This window comes from Tyto alba, unplaced genomic scaffold (genome assembly GCF_018691265.1).
Source record: "Tyto alba isolate M040663 unplaced genomic scaffold, T.alba_DEE_v4.0 Super-Scaffold_14, whole genome shotgun sequence".
NCBI lineage: Eukaryota > Metazoa > Chordata > Aves > Strigiformes > Tytonidae > Tyto > Tyto alba.
The window spans coordinates 47,080,181-47,104,684 of record NW_024881276.1 but is presented as its reverse complement, the minus strand read 5'-3'; the positions used below and the strand labels follow the sequence as shown (position 1 = coordinate 47,104,684).

The window sequence follows — 24,504 nt, the reverse complement described above, 5'->3', positions numbered from 1 at the left end:
CTCCCATTTTTGTACTGTGCAGCAGCTCTGTTTGAAGCTCTACTGCTCCCCAACTGTACAGCATCTTGTTGCGTGGGTCAGCATTTGTTTTTTGCAGAAGCTGTGTATGTGGGTGACAGCAAATCAAGGATTTCTGTAGCTGCTGTGCTGCTGTATGCTCTGTTAGTATGCGCTTCATTATCACGATAGGAGGTTTACCTCTTTTGTTTGAGTAATTAACTTTGAAGCATAGAACAGAGGATGATCAGGCTCAGGGGGGGATCTCACCAGTGTGCATAAATGCCTGATGGCGGGGTGCAGAGAATATGGAGCTGGACTCTTCTCTCTGGTGCCCAGTGAAAGGCCAAGAGGCAATGGATGCAATCAGAAAGACAGGAAATTCCATTTAAACATAAGGACCAACCTTTTTACTCCAAGTGTAATCAAACACTGGCACAGGCTGCCCAGAGAGGCTGTGAAGTCTCCATCCATGGAGATATTCAAAAGCCTGACTGGACAAGATTCTGAGCAACCTACTCTGGCTGACTCTGCCCGAATAGGGGTTTGGGCAAGAAGATCTGGAAGGGTTTCTTTCAACTTCAGCGGTGTTGCGATTCTGTAGCAGGTATTGTTTATTGTAATGAGTTTTAATTCTAGCACTTCATTGGTGAGGCTCTTCATTTCATATTTTAAGACTCAGAATATAGAACAGCTGCAGTTTTTGTGTGGATAAAAGCTGAAGAATGATGATCTTAAAAAAATTGGTCTTAGTCATCTATTCAGGGAGAAAGCAAAGTAAGATACATCTTAAGTCACTTTGTTGTATATGGTAAATGACTAACAGTAAATATTTACTTTAAGTACCCCTGTAGGATTTCTTTTTTCCTGTGATGGGTAGATATTCCTCTGGGTAAGTGTGACTTCAGAAATCAGTAGCACTGGTACATGAGTAATTCCCAAATAGGAAACCCATTCCTTTGCAGTCTGGGTCAAGTAGATTTGTCAGCTGATGACTGACGTAAACACAAATAATGACTATGTATTCTTCAAAAAAACATTTTAGCATCATAGCCTATATAGTCCACAGAAAAATTAAGTAACAAGATACTTATGGTAAGTTGGTGGTAGTTTTCAGTAACTCGAAACGAGGCTAAGCTTGACTGTTTGTTCAGAGGACATATATCCCAAGCAAAATTAATTGTCATGCTTTGAGTAAATTTTAAACTGTAACATTTTATAATGACTACATGGAATTTCAGTGGGAGCCACTGCCTTTTATTTGTAAGATTTTATATCTTGTTTAATCTTTGAAATGCAACCTTATTCGAACAGTAAAAATGTGGTGTTGTCCTAGTGAATCTCTCCTGTTTGAGGTGAGTGCGGTTGTAAATACATGCTGGGATCACAACTGAAAGGACAGCACTGCATATAGTTTAAGAAATCAGAGGTTTTTAATAATGCAAAACAGCTGTAGCATCTCTTTCATGTCACCTTGAAATAACTTGGTAAAAACTGACTTTTTAATGGTGAGTTCTGTGTTCATTTAAGATATTTATATGTTTTAATAGGAAAAAAGTGCAAGTTCAACCAGACTTCATTTCTTATTTTATAGTGATGTCCAAAGCAAAGTGATTTTTGCTTTTTCTCAGCTTTTGTTTCTAATTGTAATTTTTATTGGTATAATCATTGATCTTAAAATATTTCCTTTTTTTTTTATTTATTTTTTTTTTATTTTTATTTTTTTGCAGTGGGAAGAAATTAGTGGTGTTGATGAGCATTATACTCCAATCAGAACTTACCAAGTGTGCAATGTTATGGATCACAGTCAAAACAATTGGCTGCGAACAAACTGGATTCCACGCAATTCGGCTCAGAAGATATATGTGGAGCTCAAGTTTACCTTGAGGGACTGTAATAGTATCCCTCTGGTTCTGGGCACTTGCAAAGAGACATTCAATCTGTATTATATGGAGTCTGATGATGACCATTTGGTAAAGTTCAGAGAGCATCAGTTTACAAAGATCGACACCATTGCGGCTGATGAGAGCTTCACTCAAATGGATCTTGGGGACCGAATTCTCAAGCTGAATACAGAAGTCCGTGAGGTGGGGCCTGTCAGCAGGAAAGGCTTTTATCTGGCTTTTCAAGATGTAGGTGCGTGTGTTGCCTTAGTCTCAGTGCGAGTGTACTTCAAAAAGTGCCCTTTCACTGTCAAGAACCTCGCCATGTTTCCAGATACAGTACCCATGGACTCTCAGTCACTGGTGGAAGTGCGGGGTTCTTGTGTCAATCATTCCAAGGAGGAAGAGCCACCCAAGATGTATTGCAGTACAGAAGGAGAATGGCTAGTGCCCATAGGGAAGTGCTTGTGTAATGCTGGCTATGAAGAAAGAGGCTTTGCGTGCCAAGGTAACAATGCCCTCCATGTTCATAGTTCAATTATTAACAGGGGCTTCACTTCATGTCCCTGCTCTGTGTATTGGGTCATGCTAATTTTCTCCCAGTTCTTGAGAGAAATAAATGAGTTCATAAAATCACCATGAAAATGGGGTTTATTTAATCTGTGTAAATAATGTAATTTGCTAAAAATATTTGATAAGGCTCAACAATTGATTTTTAGTTAATACAATGTATAGCAAATCTAGCCTCTCTTACTAATCTTGGACTTCCTTTCAGTAGCTAATAGTTTTATCAAATGCATTATTTGTGTCAAATATTTGATTTTTTTTTTGTGTGATTTTTTTTTTTTTTTTTTTTTAAACTTTGTGGCTTGATGTATAATTTTTGCTACTGAGCTGTGTTGATTAATTGGGATTGGTCAGAAAAAACAGATAGCATTTTTTTGGGTAGCATAGTTCCTAAACACAGATACATTTGGAAAATTAATATTTGAACTTCAAAATTGCATTTTCATGAATACTCATGTATTTAATTCAAAATAATTTCCTCAAAACTTTTGTTTTTTGCAAACTGTGGTTATGTGAATGCTCCCAAGAACAAGACTACACCAGGGATTTTGAGTTTTTCCAGAAATGGTCTTTTAAACATTAGAGACATGCATATCATATTTACCTAATTTTAATATCAACTGAAATGATGGTGGGCTACGTTTTGCTTTTTATAAAAGTACATTTTGAAGTTTTGTGCTAATTGAATCTTAAACTTCTTTTCACAGAGTGCCTTAATGGGTGCTGGCTGTAGCAAAGGGGTCCATTAAATAAAAGTTAAACAGTAATATCTAGAAAATAGGAGTAGTAGCTGAGATATTTACTGTGGAGTGTGTGTATGTGTGTTTGTATACATGTGCATATGCATGTATCTATAAGAGCAGAAATTTAAAGTATTCTGAACCTGATTGAGAGAGCACCTATTCCTTTTTCATCAGTCCTACAGCAAACTTTGTGTCAAACAAGTAAGTCCTGGGGAGCTACTAGGAGCCCAGTAAACCAGAGCCAGGTAGTTGTGAAAACAGTTGCTCTAATTAAGGTGACATTTTCTGCAGAAAATGTAAGTGAGGTGTGGGAGGAGAGGGGTAAGAGTGTTGTGTTTGAGTTTGCTTCTAATTAGATTTTAAATTGGTTTTACCCTTAAAATGAATAAATTGGGAAGCTGCGTCTTCTGAGTATGCTTTTCTACAGTTAGGTAGCAATTTTAAGACAAATCGAGTTAAAGTCTTCTGTTAAGAGCTGAATTCAGGAGAGGATATTTTATTATTCAGAAATGCTTTATCTAGGGCCTCCTATAGCTGCACTTAAAAATGCTAAAATATTAGTGGTACTCTTTTAACCACTATATATAGTCTTGCTTACTATAGAGCCTGTGTGCTAGTAAATGGTTGAAAGCTGTTGGTTTAGAGTTTCAGTTACACATGAACACAAAAGGACAATCACTCCAGAAGGTTGTCAGACTACAGTTGAGCAAAGGTTGAGCTAAATAAAGAAAAATAAAATCTTTTATTAAAAACAGGTTCTCAAATGCTTGGGTAGGCAAGGTATCTCCTACTGAGTTCTGCAGAGATTAGGAGTGAGTTTACATCCATGTGTGAGTAGATCATACATGATTTGGAAGGCATAAAATCAGACCATAGAGCTGCTGTCTCCTTTTTCTCTTTTTTTTTTTTTTTTTCCAACTCTTTTTTTCTTTTGACTTCCTCACCAGCTGTTGATCAAGGGAGTGATCTATGATGAAACCATTAACAATAGTGACAGGTCCTTCTGGTTTATTCTGATATAACATATAATGTTTTACCAACTTCTATTGAAAGTCATATTTATCAAATATTTTCAGTGTGGTGTGATTGAAGTGGCACTCTAAACGCAGTCAGTAATTCAAAACCTCCAATTTGTTGGCATTGGTAACTCAGCAGGAGTTGGAAAGCTCGGAAGAATTCAGTTTTGAACTTAGGCTCAAGGCTGCTCCTGAATCTTTCCTTTTCTTTTTCTTCTCTTCTTTTGCCCTTTTTTTTTTTTTTTTTTAGTGTTGAGGTTTAAGTTTGGGATGTGTTTTGTTTTGGATTTTGGGTTTGCTTTTTTTTTTTGTTGTTTGGTTTGTTTTTTTTTTTTTTGTTTTTTTTTTTTTCAAAAAAAGGGCAGTAGGATCGAGATTGTAGAGTTTGAAGAAGATCCAAAATGGTGTTACAAGCATAGGTTGGAATGAAGGCATAATGTAGGGAAGAGAATGTTTCAACTGAAGTTTGAAGGAGAATAAGTAATAGACATTGTTGTCTTCCCACTAGTTGAAAACATTGAACAACTTAGTGTCTGTCACTATTTGATCCTATATTCAGACTGTTCATGTTTTTATTTGTTTGTTTCTGTAATGATGTTTTTGGAAACAATATCTTTTTTCATTAGCAGAAGGTTTTTGCTGATGATTAAAATGAAAGACCTTAATGGTGTATGATCAGCCTTTTTAAAGTTCATTCACAACAGCTTTTCTTCACACTTGGAAGAATATTAAGGCACAGTCATGCCCCCAAATAACACAAATTTATACCATTTTCCATGACTGCTTACCTTTCTCTGGATAACCAGGAAAAGTTGACATAAGGCTCAAGCCATTTTTTGTTGTTGGTGTATACATACATATAAATACATACATCTTTTTATAACATGTTTGTATCTAAGGTCTGAAAAGGCAAGATTGGACTACCGTCTTACTCAGCCTGTTGGTTCTTGTTGGAAAGATTATTGTTCTGCTCCAGGTCCTACCAGATGATAAGCATTTTACATATACAGCAGGACGATACCTACCTGTCAGTTAAGGAATCAAGACCAACTTTGCTGTCATCATCCTTTTCCTCATTATTCTGCGTGTGTGGAGAAATGTTTTCTCAAGAGTGAATTGTATACCCCACCTTGAGGAATTCTGGTCTTTGTGGTATACTTTAGGTTAACAGTTCAAAATTTAACACCTCTAGCAAAGACTTTTGTACCTGGTCAGTATTTTGGAGGGATTAGATTTGTATAAGATAAGGTAAGATTTACCAGGGAGCATGTTGGAAAAGCCACTCTCTCATACCTCTTTTTCCCCTTAGCTAACATGTGTGTTAGTTAACTGAAAATAGAAATGTTCCCCTTAGCTAACATGTATGTTAGTTAACTGAAAATAGAAATGTCAACCACTATAGACTGTTATTACAGCTTTGTTAGCAAATTGCATTGTAGTGATCCTGACTATTTAATCTTACTGTAATATTTCATGGTAGAATAGGACTTCTTCCTCACGATGCCCTTTCTAAATTATGTCTTCATGCCATTTTGGCAAAACTACATCTTTATAGCGTCTTCTCTCTTAGAATTAGTGTGTTTCATTTTTTTTTTAATTAGGGAAAAAAACTAACTGGCTGCAACTGCACACAAAGCATAATGCTTTCCGATAGTCTTCATCCTGTTCCTCAATCAACAAGGATAACTCATCTTTTCCTTTTGTTCCCCATCAGACAGCCATAGTAGATCGGATCAGAGGTTTGTCTGCCTTAGTATTCTTTCTCTGACAGTGGCTAACGGCATATTCCTACGGAAAAGTATAAGAAACTATATAAAGCTCTGCTTTACTCTGTATACCTTTCAGCTTCTGCCAGTCTACTGTTGACTTTCTAAGACTTAAGATACATCTTGTAAGAGAGACTATGTATAACAGAAATCCGTGCCCTGTCACCTGTTAATTTGTCTATTTTTTGACTCATATTTTTAGTCTCTAAGTTTTTATGGCAATGAATGCCATATCTTGCCTTCTGTGGCAGTCTTCTTGCTGTGTTTCAGCCTTCTGTTTTAAGCCAGTTGGATAAGGTTTTCCATGTTCTTCTGTAGTAAGAAAATAGTAACCACTCTCTTTTCAACTTCTGTATTAACAGTTTTCAAGGTCTGTTTCATGTCTAATATCTCATCTGTAATACCTTTTTTCCCAACTCTTCATCTCTGCTAGTGTCTTCTTTTTTGGAGGACGGGCTAATTGCTCCATACCTCAACTCATCCTTTTTGACTGTCTGTACATATTCAGAGTAAAGAATCTGATTTTTATGAAAAGGTCAGTGAGGCTTGCATGCACTATTTAAGTTACAAATATACCAGGAAATTTTACAGTGTCATAGTGTTTGGAACAGCCCAGAGATCAATAAAAGAAAAGGAGCATTCACATCACCTGCCCAGTGAGTGACTTCTATGCGGAGAAGCTAGGCTCGGTTTTTTTTTGAAAGCAAGCAACAAATAGATCTCATGATGTGAAAGTTGGTTAGCTGGGGTAATAGTATCAAAATAAATGGGAAAATGTAGGATAAATGTTTTTAGTTCTGTAATGATCTAGAAGTCTCCTTGGAGAACTAATGGAAGCCTAATTTTAGGAGCTGTTTTTTAAAAATATGGTAACCAGATGATAAAGGAAATCCTGCACTGGCAGACTTGAACTAATAAATTTCTTCCATCCTGAATGTGTCTATTCTGTCGTTGGTTTATTTCATGCACTTCAGAAAGACTAGCTGAGCATGGAGAACGATACTTTTCATGATGATATACTTAATTAGCAAGCATACAGTGGGCAATTGTTTGTCCATGTGAGCGTACAAATGAGCTTGAATGTTTTTCTGAATGCTTCCAACAGGTGACTTTAGACAAAAACCAAGCTTTGTGGCTCCAGTTATTCAATGGAAAATTAAATTGATGGGACTGGACAGAATGACTCAAAAAGCACAGAATTACATTTTTTGATTGCTACCATTTCAAGGTGTAGTTCTAAATTCCAGTTTCTGAAATTGAGTAAGTCTGAATTGTAAATTTACTATGTAATATTATGTAATAAAATTGTAAGCTTTAACCACAAGTGACTGACACATTTTCTATAACAAAGTCAGATGAAAAAAGAGAATATAATCCAGCAGTCCTTCCTTACGTATATAATTTTTAGCTATTAATCAGGTGGACTGAATGGGAGAAAAGGGAGTAAGGGGTAAAAGAGGAGGAGGTGAAGTTCACCCATTGTGCCTGGTTATTTCAAAAATGACTTCACAGAATTTTCCCTAACACTAAATTATTCAGTGCTTCAACTTGTATGGTGAGCATATCCTAAATCATATTTCTCTCTCTGAGTTTATGGAGATACGAAAGGAATGCCATCTGTGACTGCTAAATCTGAACCATCGCATACATTGCTTAATTCTTTCAGTAGGATGAATGCTGTACTTGAGATAAAAATATGTAAAACATTGCTAATACTAAGGATGAAAAACATTTTTCTGGATTTCTTTTTTTTTTTCCCCTATGCTTTAAATAACCATTTTGTCTCTGCATAAGTAAATATACTTTGTACTTGTTTGTATCCGTAGATAAAAGATAACTTTCCATATAAAGAAAAAAAGGTACTGTGAGGAACTACTCAACTTTGTGCATGTGAAAACAGACAGAAGACACACATGCTTGCTGCAACTGCAAAGATGGTATCATTTTCCCTTGGAAATAGCTGAGTGGCTCGGATGTGTTGCTTACACTACAAAAGTGTGTGGTTTTAACTCTTAGGCTCTGTATAGGAGCAATTATGTTTAATAAAATGAAGGAACTGATCATATGAAGATCATATCTATAATAACAGAACTATTAAAGAGAGTTTCCTTTTACATCAAATCTGAAAAAGCTAGGGATCTACATTTTTTTAAAGCAGAGGTTTGAGGTGTGGTTTTTTTCCTTCAGTTTAAAGTATTGTTTTGATTTTAAAAAGCAAGAGGGATGCTTTTTAAAAGGGAATTAATCTTTCAAGCTAGTAAACTAAAATGGCAGTAGCTATAAATTATGAATCACTTTATTTGTAAAATATTCATTGTTTTTATCTGCTTTATATTCTATAAGTACATAAACAGAGTACACAATGAAGGATTTACCTTCCTGCTTAGAATTTATTTAACTCTTACAAAAATTATGGCAGAGAGATCCAGATGATTTTTCATAGAGGAAGAATTATATTGTACTGAATACTTCAGAAAGACCACAGCCAACTTTTTATGGAACATTTTCTGACTGCTTAAAAATTTGGAAAATATCCGGTTCGTACATTAGAAGCAGTGAATTTAAAATTAATGTTTTTAAGGCAGGCAAAATACTAGCAAAGCTTTTTCAATATGACACTGTATAAATTCTTTAGTTGGAAAGTGTGGTTTTAATGCTCTGTAGTTACTTGAGAAGAATCTTTACCATATTTCTTAGAGAAATTCTATAAATATTTGAATGAAAATATGAGTATAAATATTTCTTTTAATTTTGTAATGTTCAGTGATTAGGAACCTAGTCTTGGTGTTCTTTGAAGAAGCTTATTAATACATCTCTCCAAATTGTTCAGTACTACCATGTCAAACATATGACACGATTAAGTAATTCAGAATTGAATTTTTATATTTGAAACTAGTTGGGAAATTGAAAGGTTCACTCAGAAAATTGAGTATTTGCAAAAGTATTAATGAGTCCCTAAATGCAACTTAATATAGTTGCACTGTATGTTCAGTCCAGATCTCTTAGCAGTTTAGAGGTGGTGCTTGCTATGCCACATTGTGTGTATTTTGGTAATTTCTTCCTTTTCCTTCTGACCTGCTTTTCAAGCAACAAAAAGCCACTTCCCCCCACCCAAACCCCAACAAGAAAACCCAACAAATCCCGCCCCCCTCCAGGTAGTGGAATATACTGGCTCTTGACCCAGACTCTACAATTTAACAACTGTGTGTGCAACATTTGCTTCATCTTTTTAACACAGAAATTTTTGCCTTAGTTCTCTGACACATATGTTCAAGACCACTACTGTTGAACTTTTCTGCACGATTTTACTGCAAATATCTTATGGATGTCTATCACAGAGAATCCTAAGGGATCTTGCTGGCATTTCCTTAACCTTTTCATTTTAATGGCTTTGCTTTGGAGGCTTTCAAAAGATTAAAAACTAAATTAATAGTATCATCCTGAGCATGTTTTGCTTGTACTGTCTTTGGTGACTTTAAATATCAGCTTAGCTCAGAGTTGCACAAAGAATGTATTGTCAGTGTGAATTCATTGAACACACACTTTTTCCATCGTTTTCTCTGCCACTTGCGTCTGTGTGTAGAGCTATTTGACAATCCCTTATTAGTTCCAGAGTGGAACTTATAAAGGCTAACAGGGGTTTGCATTACAACTGACAGCTGGTACTAGACTTTAATAGAGAGCAATTGTAGTGAGAGCTGTAAGTTTTGATAACGTTCAGTGAAAATGCTCTTAAAGTAAGAAACATCTTGAAAGATGAGTACAAGACGACAAGAATCTTCTGTATGTCTGCCGCTCCTCAGCGTGAAGCGCAAGATGTTGTCAAAATATGCTCTTGGCAGACATCTGAATAACCAGTAATTGATATCAGACTTCATTGAAACACTTAGACTGCAGGAGAAGTATCAAAATTGACTGTTTCTTTGGATTACAAATGGACTAACAAGGATTGCATTTGTAATGTCTCATTTTCTTTGCATTTGAAATTGCAGTTTTGTTCTTGATAGCACAATAGGAACAAAACTTGGACTTCACACAGTCTTTTTAGGGAGAGAAGATGAGAACTTCATTGCTTATAATTTGTTTGTAGCTTCATCTCTAAGTACCTGCCTTTCTCAGAAACCCTGACAATTGGTGTATCTACTGGGCTAAGGCAGAAATAGACCTAAACAATGACAAATCCTTCATGGGTCAAGGAGGCGAACTATTTCACTGTCATGAATCTGTGGGTTCAGTGGTTGTCTACTGTAAAGTTAAAATTTGATGTGATAATTTAGAACAGCTGCTCTTTGACAGAAAGATTCACTTTCAACAGGGGAAGAAAAAGCCATATGGTAAAAGTTGACACCGTGCCAAGCCTGAATAACTGCAGAAGTGATACAGGACAGTTCTCTTCAACAGCATGGTTGAAGTAATGCACTTTTACTTGCCATTGGTATTTCCAATCTGTATGCTTTTTTGAATTGTACCTTATCTCGTGATACTTCTTTTGTAGTTATCTATGAATAATATTTTTTTTATTAACAATGGTGATTAAGTGACAGAAAAAGGTTGTGGGCTTTAAAAATACATAGTTTGCTCATAACCCTGTGCAGGCTGTTCTTTGTGCTGTAAAAACATATTGAAGTTTCACAGAACAATTGCTTCAAAAATTTCAACCAAAATGACCTACATTGTTGGAGGAGATGTCTAATACCTGACTTCATATGCTTTAAGCAGAGTATTTAAGAATTCACTTAAGTCACGCTGCCTTTTATATACATACTTAAATTCTGGTAAATTGAGCATGTGGATAGGATGAAACCTAATGCAAGTAGTCATTTATTGTGCTTAGCCTAAGCAGTAGTGGTCACTTTACATGTAGGAGTAAGGTGGTCATCAGGAGTTCAGAATCCTAGGAAGAATTCATTTGTCCTCCCATTTGGAGGAACCATTTTTCACAACAATTAATTCTAGGTAAAAAATACATAGACTCTTTTCTCTTTGATTTGGCAGAGATGATTAATGGAAGGAGAATAACAGAAGAAATTACTTAAAAAAACCCAGCTCTTAGCTCTGAGAAGTGCCACTAAACAAGTGACCAAAACCCCTCTAGTAACAGTGTACTTAGCTCTAAGAATGCATCTTTTTTTTTGTTTGCCCCCTCTATATAATGAGAATGGGGCACAAAATTCTTTTTTAAGGAAGAAAAAAATCGTCTTTGATTCTCTTAGAAAAAAGAGAACATTTTTAAAGTGATTATTATAAAACAGTAATATATGTTGAAATTGTCATCTGCTATCCAGCTGAAGACATGAAAAGGACATGAAGTTTGGCAAACATATTAAAGTCAAATATTAAGCATGTTCATTGTTTTGCAACCTTATACAGAGTTCAGTCATGCAGGATTTGACCTGAACAGTCCCTTAATCTCTGTGAGAAGCAATTCTAAGATTTAGGTATGCATGTATAGAATTATTTTATTTATAAATGTATTTTGTAGCTTTTTTTTAATGTCACGTTACTAGTAGGAGGCTGTAGGATACAGTAAATAAAATTTCTCCTTTGCATTCATAATGAATGGCCTAATGTAGTGATTATTATTATACAAAGAAATAAAAGCAAATTATTCAGTAGTACATAGTTCCAGTTTAACAGGGGCATCTCCAGCTGCTGTAATGTTGTTCTTTAGATTACAAAACAACTTAAATTCTCTGAAGGCCTAACAGGACTTTTTTCTTCCTTTGGTAATGTGATCCTAATACTGAGATGACAGGTATGGGCAGTTATTTTAACAAGCTCCTCTTCAAATCTGTTCTAGGAATTTCCAGGTTGTGCTCCCAAAAGAATAATATGGAAAACTAAAGCAGGGCTGAGGGATTGTGACTTGAAGTGAAGTCAAGGTGTATTAACCATGAACATGAGATCACTGTTCCAGATGTAAAACTGGTGTTCATCCTGGGGAAAAAAAAAAAAAAGTAGGAGTTGGGTAGGAAGAAGGACATATTAGCAGAAGTTGTTGTTCAGAAATCTCAGTTAACCACAACTAATGAACTTTTTGTTTCATAAATCAACAGACCATTCCTTAAGCTGCTATTTTTATACGGTGTATGATGTCTCTTAATTCTTTGACTGTGAAGATGGGGGTGTCCAGAGCTTTCAACCCCAAGGCCGTGCAAATATGTATTTGTTAACACAGAGGATGGAATTAGAAAGACATATGATTGCTACTTGTGCATGACATTGAATAAGCAATGATGGTCTTGTTTCTCATACTGTGTGAGAGGATGAACTGGCAGTGAAATTAACAGTAAAAGAGGAATCAGCTCCTGTATGTTTTCTCTACCTGCACTAACCACAGCAGATGGTGGAAGAAAGCAAGCTAAAGACATATTTTAAAAAAGGTCAGAACAGGAAAGAGAACAGGAAGAGAGAGAAGTGAGGGAAAAATTTACCATGGTAAGTAAAATATATCTATGTAATTTTTTCACTGAAACCTAAATGCTGCAGTTAGTATTCTTTAAATAAATAAATAAATGGTTAAAAAGGAAGAGGCTATCATGAGAAAGGGAAGGACACTGATTTGGGTTCAAGACAGGAGTATGATTTAATGGTGTGTTTAAAGGAAGATGAGTATCTCTGTTCAAGTTTGCTCAGTGCCTAACTGCTAAAAAGATATTCAAGTTTCAGGGGGGGAAAATGTGGTGACTGTTTGAAGTCTGTATTTGGGTATATGGTAGGTCATGCATGGAACTGGTCTGCAAATAATGATAATAAAATTGTAGTAATAAATGTGTTACACTGAGAGATTTAAAGCTGATCTGAACTACAGGAAATGAGGACGCATCTCCTGTGTTTTGGTGAGCACTGTCAAAATGAAGTTACAGTCTGGAAAAGATCTACTGTTTTCTCAGGAGCCTTCCCCTCAGAGGAAGGCGGTGTGTAAATGGTCTGGGATTCTCTTTTGGCCAGTGTTTTATCAATGTTTCCTTGATGCTTCTTTACATCACTGAATTTTTGAGAGCTCTGAGTATGCACCTACAGTGTCTAAGAAATGATGGAAACAACTTCTAAGCCAACTGAGTTCTCCTGAACTCAGTGGGCTGTTTTTTTTCCCGGTACAGCAATTCAAAGAGCTTTCTGTCCGGTGGACTTAGCCCTGCTCTGCAGAGTGCTTCACAGAGGGGCATGAGATAAAGAGTTTGCCAGTGGTCGTATATATTTGCATAGTTTCCCCTAGCAAGTATGATTCAGAAGTGCAGATGATCCTCCGCATCCTTTGGGAACAGCCGCTTCGCTCCATGTTTGCAGGCCGGGGAGGAGGTGCGTGTGTGGAGCGGGGCTGTGGCAGGGGAAGCCCTGAGTCCTCCCGGTCTCTTCCCTCTCTAGCCACTTGCTGACAGCAGCGAAGAGGAGGATATCGGGTGGCAAATCCCTGAGAAGGCTTGAGGAAGAGGGTAGCCGAGGTTTTGGGGCTGAGTAGGAGTTAATCCTTGTTCGCCCCCACACTGCAGCCATGTCACTGATATGTTCTAATCCACAGCGGATCTGAAATGTGATTGTAATAAGGATCACACTAGTTTTCACTCAGTCAGCTTTTTAGTCTTACTTCTGATTCACATCTGCAGTGTGGTAGCAGCCTAACCTTTTAATTCTTAATCTCTTCCCTGAGCAAGTTGACTCCGCTGCTCCCCCCCTCCCCAAAAGTTAAATATTAGTCTTTCAATTGTAAAACACACAAAAAAACCCAAATCCGGTGGTAAAAGCAGGTGTTCAGGCACAAGTCTGTTTAGTATAGAGCTTATTCAAACATGGATTAAGGGCTTCTTTGGAATTGAGTACATTGTTTTCCTGTGCAATAATTACTTTCCAGGGCCAGTGTGTTTAAATTACTGCCTTAAAACCCAGCCATGCTGTCTATCCCAAATTCTCTTATAATTAGGGATTATTTTATGCCTGTCAGTTTTCCATCTGTTGGGAAGCTTCCTTGTCTATCTTGCAATCATAGCATTCAAGCTGTTACCTCACACTTGCATGTTATCATCAGATCCTCAGATGTGCATCCACAGATTGCATACCCACCAGGTTGAAACAATCATCCAATTTACAGGTGTTTTCTTCTTTTTGTATGGCAGGAAATATTCTAATATATTACTGATGAGTATTAATGTGGTCATGTAAGTAGTTTCTCCCTACTAGAGAAAAAGCCTCAGGTTGTAATTCTCTCAAGAAGATAGCAGAATAAAAAGCATCCTGGTTTGATGATTTTTAATAAATTATTGTCTATTTGTAGTCTATATTATTTTCATGCCACGTTTTAAAATTTCCACTATTTGGAAGGGCTTTTTTTTGCACTGTAACTCAATAATTTGACTTTTGAATTGTTGCATCTTTCATTTTCCTCTGAAGCACTGGATTGGACACAGCCTGCAATCAGATGTAGCTTGAGAATACTGATGTTGCTCCAAGTTGACGTTTCTTAGGCACTTTGGATACCATGTTCTGCTCCTGCCCTCTACATTAATCTTTTTGCTAGATTTGAGGTTTGAGGGCAGGGAAGGGGATTTTTCCCTCGATGGGTTTGGTCAAGTCTATCAGATTCCTAACCCCTCTGTCCAAACACATGCAACACGAGTTTATACATTCATTGTGCTGTGGGACACGTCTGATTTTGTAGGATTATACGGGAGACTCCGAAAAAAATTCTTTGCCGTTGTTGTGAGCTAGGACTTTGGAAATGCTCTTGACATCATAGAGATGATGTGTTTTGATACGGTGTGGCTTTTGGTCTTCTATTATGGATTGTAAATCTGATTTGAGGCATTGCAACTTGTTCTGTGGTGCTTGATGATGTGTTTTGTTGACTTTCTGTGAACTGTTTCCATGAGTTGAAAATCTGGCTGTATCCAAAAGTTGATTTAAAAACAAACCAAGGAATATATACGATGTTGCATACTGTCTCTGCAACCAATTTAGAAACACTCTTTTTGGGTTACAGTTATGTCCTGCAGTAATCTGAGGAGGCTTCTATTGAAGAAAAAGAAAGTGTATTATTCTTTCCTTCCTATAGTAATTACAAAGTTTGGAGTCAAATGAACATGATTGTTACATACTGAGACTCATGGATGTAAGCAGAATCATTCATGCCAGGTCCCACTAGGAGTTTCCTTTATGTCAAGCTGAAAACATGAAGAGGTATGACGATTGCGATTTTGTATAGAGATCGAAAAAAAAAAAAGCTGTTTATGAAGACAACTATTGATAGAGGTATAAAACATTTTTTAGAGTCCCATTGGAGAGTCATCAAGAGCATGCCTGCAAGACTTTCATAACTTCTAAAGAAATATTTCCTAAAAATAAAGGCTTGTTCATTCTGGAGAAGTTCAGCTGAAGAGAAGCTAGTGAAAATGACTCAAGGCTCTCTGTGGCCCCTTTTCCTTGAGGAACAGGGACATGTGTGGAGAAGGCAGGAGGGGTTATGGTACATGCAGCATGCCTCACCTTGTGCATCAGCAGCTATTCATAACATCAAAGCATTCATTTTTTTTCCTTTGTTGTTGATATAACTTCCTACTTCACCTTCTCATGCTGTGATGGACCTGCAGACCTTTGCACAGGCTACTTCTTTATCCATGTCTACTGTGTTCCTGTTTTGGTAAGAGAGAGTGGGTGGGTAGAGAAAGCCAGCTTTCACATCTCAAGTATCTGGCAGGCTGTTTGGCTGAGGATTGATGCTTGTTGCTGGCGCTCGGTAGGAGTCGGAGGAACCTGTGACAGAGACAGATGATGGCACGCTGGAGTCTGTCAGCTGAAAACGGGAGTGGACTGAATGAGAACGAATGCTTTCCTCATCAGCAAAGCTTACTTTCAACTTCTCTAAAGGTGGGACATGGAGGGGAATGGTTTCCTGGTGGAGTGTATGTTTTCTTTTGTCTTTACATTTTACATGCAAAGTCTCTAACTGTATATAGGGGTTGCTTGTGCTGACTCTGAAATCAGTTGCAAAGTTCCCATTGATTTGATGGGAGAAAGCCAAGCATTTCAAACAATAAGGAATTCTTGAACAGATGAGAACATGTGGCTTTTTGGTAAAGTGCTATTCCTCTTAAATAGTAACATATCGCTCTACAGTTAGGGAAAGTAGTAGAATAAATCAGTGAATAAATCTCTTTTTATTTGTGAAGTACCTTATAAGTCAGATTATGAAATTGAAAATCTAGGAATAAATCAATTGTTTAGCCAATTTACCCAGTGAAGATGCTCTGTCAGTCATTCAAAGCCACTTTGTATTATATTGTAATTTGAAATACAAGACAGTTGGTATGCTAATAATAGTAGTCAAATGATATTCTTCTAGATTCCAGCTGGCTAGCCTTTATCATCAACATGAACTTACAGAAATTTCAATGAAGTATGTAACATTTGTGTGATACTAATTTAAGTGCATGTTATCCAGTTAGAAAACCAAAGCAATTGGCTGTGTGATTTTGCTAATACATGCAGTTCAACGTTCAAATGATCAATTTAATAACGAAATATGTAGCTAAAGAGATTCCTTAGCAAGTATTTAATCTAAAAATAGTGTCTTAAAAAAAAAAAAAAAAAAAGCAGCAGCTGAGCTTCACCAGCACAAATATTTGCAATAATTGTGTATTTGTAGATGTAACTTGGTCCAGCTGAAACTTAGGTTAGAATGTAGATAGCTATGTACATAGTGGTGTTTTTACAGCTTTCATTATTCAGGGTCCAATTCCGCCAGCTTTATGTATACTGGGTAATTGTAAGAAACTTTATGGAATGTTTGTACATTGAGGCTTTTTAAAAAACAAATATTTGTTATTGGTTACAAAAAATATCACCAGTTGCCCACACATGTCTTGTTACAGAAGAATTATAATAACTTGAAAGCTTTGTTTTTATTGCTTTTGGTTTTGTATTTTACAGAGTCCTTATGGTTGCAGTTTCATTATAGCTATGTGCATGAAAAATGCTTCAATTAGCAATATATTGGAATGGTTTGCAACTGTCATGCTCCTTCCCTATAATTTAGAGCTTTGCATAAATTATTACATTCACAGGACTGAACTTCCAGCATGCCTGAGGGCTTTGGGTCTGGTCTTCTGGTTCAAGTAAGTCCTTCCAATGCCTTAAAAGATAAACTGTCCTTTTCCCCCTCTTTTTGTCTTGGTGTATATTTTCTCGATGTCATACCTATACATATATCTCTGTAGAGATATCTATAAATACATAGATACATCCCACAAAAAGAAGTCTGGCCCTTACTTGCTTTGCCTGTCTTGAGAGAGTAATTTATAAAATGCAGGACAGGGAGATTTATTTGAAAACATATGGAAACCATGGGGGTGAAGCCTGAAGAGGCTACTTGTCCCAGCATGGGACGCTCTATCTTAACCTGAACAGAAGCTGCTGGATCAGGCAAGATGACCCCATGCTGGGGCTGGCAGTCTGCATGAACTAAGCTGAGAGTGACCGGGGGACGTACTTGGCTCTCCGGCCACTGCTGCCACATAATATATTACCCTGTCAGTAATGCCAGGAACAAAACCTGCAATTGAGGGATTTCACCTAACTCGAGGAATGTTAAAAAGCAAGTAATAAGTGTTACACATTTAATCTAAAACCACATAGTGCTAATGCAAAAAGAAATTGGATTTGTGTGATTTGAACTGCACTGATGGAGAGACAAGCTGTAGCATAAATAATAATTAATGTTTTTAAATGTGGGAGATCTGTTTTAAAACTATTTTAAAGACTTAGCTGCCAAGGCATATGCAGTGAGAAGAATCAAAAATTGATGCAGAAATTAAGTATTAGTGTCATTTAAATCCCCCCAGCAGCTCTAAAGTCTGTAGCTGAAAAAGCGTTTGTTTGCTGGGCTTAATTGGAGCTGTGATTTGGTTACTTTTTTAACAGCTGTTTTAGTCTGGTTTACCCTGAGGAGAGCTCATAATTCATTATAGAGCACTGCTTAAAAATAGTTATTCAAATAATGCAGTAAATTACTATGATCCAAATGGGTGTCTTTTGTTAATACTTTCTAGTTCATATCTTCTCAGCTTTGTTCGCAAACGTTACGTGTTTGTTAGGAGAGCTTTTTAAGCTGCAGTCTCTTACTCGTTCTGAATTCTGAAATGCGAGTCATTTCCCTCGGATGCCAGTTCCTGTTGGGTTTATTGAGCTGAGGTGCTCGCCCTGTGGTTCCATCCCCTCCAGTGCCGGGCGTTTTGGAGATGGCAGCAGGCACAAAGCTGCCCCCCGCTCCCCGCAAGGAATTGGGCTGAGGGTGCCAGCGGCGGGGCGAGCCTGGGGGGTCAGAGCCCCAGGGCTGCTGGGCGCACAGGCGAGAGGGACTGCTTTCCCTCTCTCAGCGTTGTGGTGCAGGCACGTTCGATACAGGATTTCATCCCTTTTTTGGAAGGGCGAGGGGGGAATTGAGGGCTCTTTCTAATACTTGGTATGCGTATAGGCATTGCGGGTCACTGCGCCGCTGAAGGCTCCGGCCGGTCACGGGTGCCGTGCTCCTGTGCTGCTCCTGCTCCGCACTTGAATTCCCAGCTTTGCCTCAGGGTGGATCTTCTGGGCTCTCCTGCAAGCTTGTCCGTGACTTGCTCTCGTAACCTATTTTTTATTTGTTTCTTGCCTTCTTTCTTGTGTTTATACCCGATTTCGTTTCCTCCTCCCCTTTCTTTCACACTGAGTGGTTGTGTAGCTCACCTGTACTGCATGGCTTTTCTTGGCTGTTGATAAAACCTTTTCTTGTCAGATGGTTTCAAACATTGCGCAGGAACTCGCTTGGTGCAGCTCATGCTCTTCACTCAGGAAAGTCATTGCTTCTAGCATTTCTGGTAAATACAGCCCCAGAGGCTTTTCTAGGTGAAGATGAGTCTCCAAGAATAGTGCTGATTACTAGTCTCTGACCTCCTTCGGTATGTGCTATTCTTCAAAGTGTGTTGAAAAGATTACTGTAGCACAACTTGTCAGTGCTCAGAGAGCAGGCCCTTCCTGGTATAGAAACAGTCTCAGCTGCTTTTCAGACCCGATTGTGGTTTGCCTGCTTTGGGGCTCATAAGTGCACACTGGAGAAGTCACTTCCCAGTGTCGGGAGCTCTTTTTAGATGTGCTGCTGTCCTGTGTTGGGCTTGCCTCAGTCCCAGGCAAACTGGAGCTCTCTGCTGGAGGGAGGGTTGAGGACTGTGACGGTACCAGTGTGACCCACCAGAAGGGGCCAGCAACCATCGCACCATCCAGGTGCTGCTAAAACGAAACCGTCTGTTCAAGCTCAAAGGACCTGAGGTACATGGCTACTCAGAGGAGTGGGCATACTGTGCCCCAAAAGGGTCACGAGAGGCTACATCCCTGTAAGGGCTCTAGTTACCTATATACTTACGTTGATTTTCTTTCTCTATTTGGTGAAATTGGCCTGCCATGTAAGGGCCACAAAATCTGATGATTGCTAAAAATGTTTTTTTTTAGTGACGGTGGGAATCAGGGAATTAATTCATTAATCTAAAAGCACTCTGCAGCATAATAAAATATCATCTACAGTTTACAAATAGAGTATTATAATAGGAAAAGATGCAGTTGCCTGGTCACATAAATCTGTCAACTAGTGAGAAACAGAACCCAGATTTCTTAAGTCTCATCTCTGCTTGCTTCATGAACCGTGGCCACCTCATCACTGTTTGAGAATGATAAATGCCTCCCATTTATAAGCGCATATGCATGTTCTGGTAATACAGTAAACAATGAAGCCTTTCAGTATTAAGTGAAAGTATTCGCAAGAGGCCAAGCCTGTGGTCCTTATGCAGACAAAGCTCTTGTGGGCTCCAGTCAGAATTTTGCTTTGAATGATTACTAGACCAAGTTCATAATGTGTGTTTAAACCTTCTCAGGGGAGGAAAACATCTAGCATGAAACAAATCAGAAGTGAGATTTTTTTTTTTTTCCCCCTGTGGAATGAAAGAGAATAAATGTAGTATCACTACGGATGAGATCAAATGAGAAGGCCCCTTGCAACTGAAGTGAGCTGACTTCTGCTGCTCCTAAAATGGCTTTCCTTGAGGTCAGTTAATACATTTAACTTCCATAGTTCATCTGCCTAGTGACTTACAGAAGAGGTGTTGCTTTTATTTGCTCAGTAAATTATGCATGAATATAATGGGTGCTTTTCCTAATTAACATTCTGCAAAATAAAAATTTAGTGAAGGGTTTCACATTTTGTGTTTTTTCAGACACATTAATTGGACTTTGGTTTTGAAGGTTAAGTTTCACACCAAAGGTAGTATTTCTGAAAGGTCTTTTCCAGCCTATGTGATTCTATGATGATATGATTAATTCAGCTACTGTGTTCTCCAGACCGCTACACTTGAAACATATAGAGATGAAAAAATTTGTTGTGGACAGTTGTTTTAAAGAACAACAACAACCACCATCCAAAACACCCAGGCTTTACCAGGAAAGTTTTTGGAGGTGAAGGTACCTTAGAGTACTTTGATTATGAAATATAAGAATAATTATTTTCATCTTCCCTTCTTCCTTACGTAACTGTGCACTTATATTCTGAGATGAAAAAAATCTGTTCCTCTTGTCCTAATGGCAGGTTCATAGCTGCTTTTAAGAAACCATGGTGTTTACATTTCTGTATTTTCCTTTGATAATATAGTCTGTCTTTCATTTCTATAATCTTTGTCTTTAATCTTTCTATGTTTAGGTATTTCATACAACAAAAAACCCCAGGCATTTAAGAGGAAGTGGAATCAAACAAAATGAATGTGAAAGTTAGGCCATGTAACATGAAGTACTTGCAACGACAGTATTGAAAAAGGTTAATTCTTACTACTATTTTTTTTTCTCATTACTTCTTGTCGTAGTGAATTTGCTGAGGAATTGCCATGTACCTGAATGTAAGCATTCAGTGATGGGCTGCAGTGCTTAAATGAGTCCCAGCTCACAGATATTTTGTAAGCTTAGTCCTCCCAGGAGCTTGTTGGCAGCAGTGAGGGTTCTTAGAGTGTCTAAATTTTGTTTGTATGTGTTCATTTCAGAGTTGAGCTTTTTAGCAGCTTGTACCTGTCTTCAGTGTTTGTGCCTGTATTTACATGCATGTAGCACACACGTACATAATTGGCACAGTGATGAAATGCACTTGCACGCATTTGCACAGAGCTATTTATAATGCTGGCAGAGCACAATAATTTTATTGAAATATCGTATGAGACTTTCAACTCTCCCCTTTCCTATTCATACAGAAGGATCGTGCCTCATGCGTATACTGTCATAACAGCTCAATGTTTTTTTCCAGCTGACAATGTAGGGCTAGTGTATGTGTGGAATATGAAACAGGTTAGAATATCAGAATACGTGATTTAAACACACTCAAAAAGTGAGTATTTTTGAAATAACAGATGGTAAGCTTCCAATAACCCTGTTTTTTAGAATGACATTCTTGGATTTGTATGCTTAAGCATAGACTGTTCGTTTACTTTCTCACAGTCACCCAAATATGTATGCATATGCACACATCTTGTCAGTTTTGAGAAGGGATTTCAGTCTTGATGTAGCCGTATTTTCGAGCAGAAAATTGTTTGGTGAAGGATTTTCCAATCAGCTATAATCTTATATGTCTGGGTACCTTTGAAGTCATTCTGGTTTTGGAAAAGAAATACATTTCCTGCTTCAAATATTGAATCCTCCTACTGAAACCATCACTGTCCAAAGATGCGGGGGACCAAAATTCAATCAGGGATATCTTCTCTATTCTTAAAAGTATCATAGTTTTAAATTGGCATGATTGGTATCATTGATTTTTAAATTTAAATACTAATGCCAACAAAGCTTAATACAAGAGTTTTATCTCCTGGGAGAGAAAATTCCTGCCATTCCATTGAATCTTCTGTTTTTATCCTAGGAGGGCCAGGATTAAAGTTGTAAAACTGCCACATTTCTTACATAGAGAGGGGAGGGAAAAAAAAAGTCAGATCCTTTCCAAGTATGCGTGCTAAAGTGCTGGAGAGCCATATAATGATCTTGATTTTTAGAAGTTTCCTCGTTTTCATGCTCAGGCAATTTAGATTTTTCATAATGAATACTCTTACTTTTTCAGGTGACACGATACAGAAAATAATCACAATAAACGTTTTACACCCCTCCAACATCCTACACTACCAGCAAGAGTACATGATGCATAATATCTTCGAGTGTGGGGCAGTGGGTTTATCCGCAGGTTTCTAGAGGACATCGGTAGTTATTTCCTTACTTTAACCTGTTTTATCATTGTCTTATTGCACTTTAAGTTATGAGACTGCTTGCCATGAGGCACTGTGTATGCTGAAAATGTGCATGGATTCAAAAACTGTATAAAAAAATGACGGAAGAAAAATCTATCAAAGGTTATTAAATACAAAGACACCTTCTCTGGCTCAGGAGGTCCCTTTATCACAAATAAGTGGAGTCTAGGAAAATACTCTGAGGAAACTTCAAAACATTTGTCTTGTTGCTGTACTTTTGCCAGGTACAGGCAGTTAGAGAGGTTGTCTCCAGTAAGGATAGAAGACTTTGTGGATGTCTGGTTTTGCTTGGTAGAGTACTTCCTGTAGTAGTTTCTACGTTTTAAGGATATTGGCTATGAAATTTTATGCTTAAAAAGCAAAGTAACTTTATTTGCAGCAAACTGACCTTCAAAATAAGTAGATGTGAATGCAAAATGCATGTTGAGTAGAGGAAGAAAGGAGTAGTATAGGAGGTCTCTAGGCTCAGTTTCATTTTGTCTGTCTAATATTAACTGCTATCTTTTATGTACACCGAATGCATCATATTCAGTACAGTATTTCTTATGCTAACACTTAGTGGTGCCCAGTATATGAATATTAAAAGGGTAATGTTTGGACCAACTCAGGTTTATGCTCTGAGATTATGAAAATAGCTGCTCTTCCATTGACTCCAGTGGAGTCTACCCAAGGTTTAAATTCATACTTCCAACACAGTTGATCTGAACTTCAAAAACTAGAAAGAAAGCAACAATGCTGTCACACCTCACCTTCCCCCACTCACACACACACACATATACATACCCATTTTCTTGATGAGAGGAGATGGTGTATCTTGCATGAGATTTAATTCTGATGGAACTGAAACACACCTCTGTTGTAGAAATGTATTTGATAAATAACTGCTTCGTGTTAACAAAGCACCAGAAGGCAAGAAGGATAACAAGTGAATCTTTAGCAAACCTGGCAATATCTCAAAGTAAGATTATTTCCTTTTCCCTGGAGCTATGGCAGAGAAGTCCAAGGACAATGAGAGAAACATCTATAAAGAGCCTACATATTACTTTCATAGATACAGGGATGTTAATATCTTACATTATTTTTCTTATGTAAAAGGAGTCTCTTCATTTGGAAAAAAGGTTAAAAAAAAAATACTGATTAAAAAAAAAAAAAAAGGATTTTCAGATGATTGAACCATTCAAGAGGCTGGAATACCAGACCCGGGCTTACAGAGCTCAGAATTGGTATAATATTTTTTTCCTTTTGTGCCCTTTCTGAAACAGCATAATTAATCAAGGCAGCATTTTCTAATAATTTCTGTGAAAAGTAATTTGCTTCCTTCTTGTCTCTCAAGTGACAGATTGCTGAAATTGAACCTGTTACCAGGCGCCTCTTCAACAGACAGTTTCATATTTCAGTGAATGCTTCCCTGGCCTGGTTGTCTTGATTTATAATAGCTGAGGTTAGTGTGAAATTAAAAATTAATTAATTTCAATGAACTTGTAATCAAGCAGACTGGTCCGAGCTGTGGAGGTGCTAATAGGCCTCCTGTGTGTCCCCCTCCAGACAGCTGATCCCTCCGAATGCAGAAGAGCTGCACGGGCACAACTGATGCCTGAAGGTGGGCAAAGGGGCAGGGGCCTGTCTGCCAGCCCCACGGGGGCCAGGCTGCCTCCGGATGCCTCAGGTTATGGAAGAAAGTGTAACAGGCTGTAAAATAAGACATTAGTAGGATGGTCGTGAGGGAAGCCTCTGTGAGTAGTTACTGGTTTTGGTCTTTGGTATCTGCTGTTGCCCTCCAGGGTGCAGGTGTCTCAATACACTTAAATACTTGAGGGACAATGTCATTGTTTTGAATACTTACGAGCAATATACTAGCTTATGTCCTGATCCAGAGGGCGGAAACGTTAGAAAAAAATAATTGGCTTTTTGAAATGAATAATTTGGTTCTTAATGTAGCTTGTGGGTGGTGTATAACACTTCAGAAGCCTCTTCTGGAAAGTTATGTTTATGTAGGTCAGGTAAGTCATTTACACAAGCTACAGCAGAGATTTGGATGCTGTGGAGTGCTCACTTCTACCTTGTATGAGCTGCAACCTCTTTTATGACAAACAAGTCAAAAACAGTCCAGTCAACAGTAAAAGGACTCCTAAATGCTCAGTGATGTGAAGTGTTCTGTAGAGGAATATGTCATAAATCTGACACAACTGAATCCATCCTAAAAAAAAAAAAAAAAAAAAAAAAAAAATCATCTCCTTCACAGCAAT

At 37.7% G+C, this 24,504-nt stretch overlaps 1 protein-coding gene across 2 annotated transcripts in view; it reads left to right on the top strand.

Moving 5' to 3' along the window:
- Positions 1 to 24,504, top strand: part of LOC104364813 (ephrin type-A receptor 3) — a 228,371-nt gene that overhangs the window by 74,788 nt on the left and 129,079 nt on the right. For both annotated transcript variants that reach the window (XM_033005159.2, XM_033005158.2), the window contains exon 3: positions 1,728 to 2,388. In XM_033005159.2, the coding sequence (XP_032861050.2) occupies positions 1,728 to 2,388 (661 nt within the window). The remainder of the gene's footprint in view (positions 1 to 1,727; positions 2,389 to 24,504) is intronic.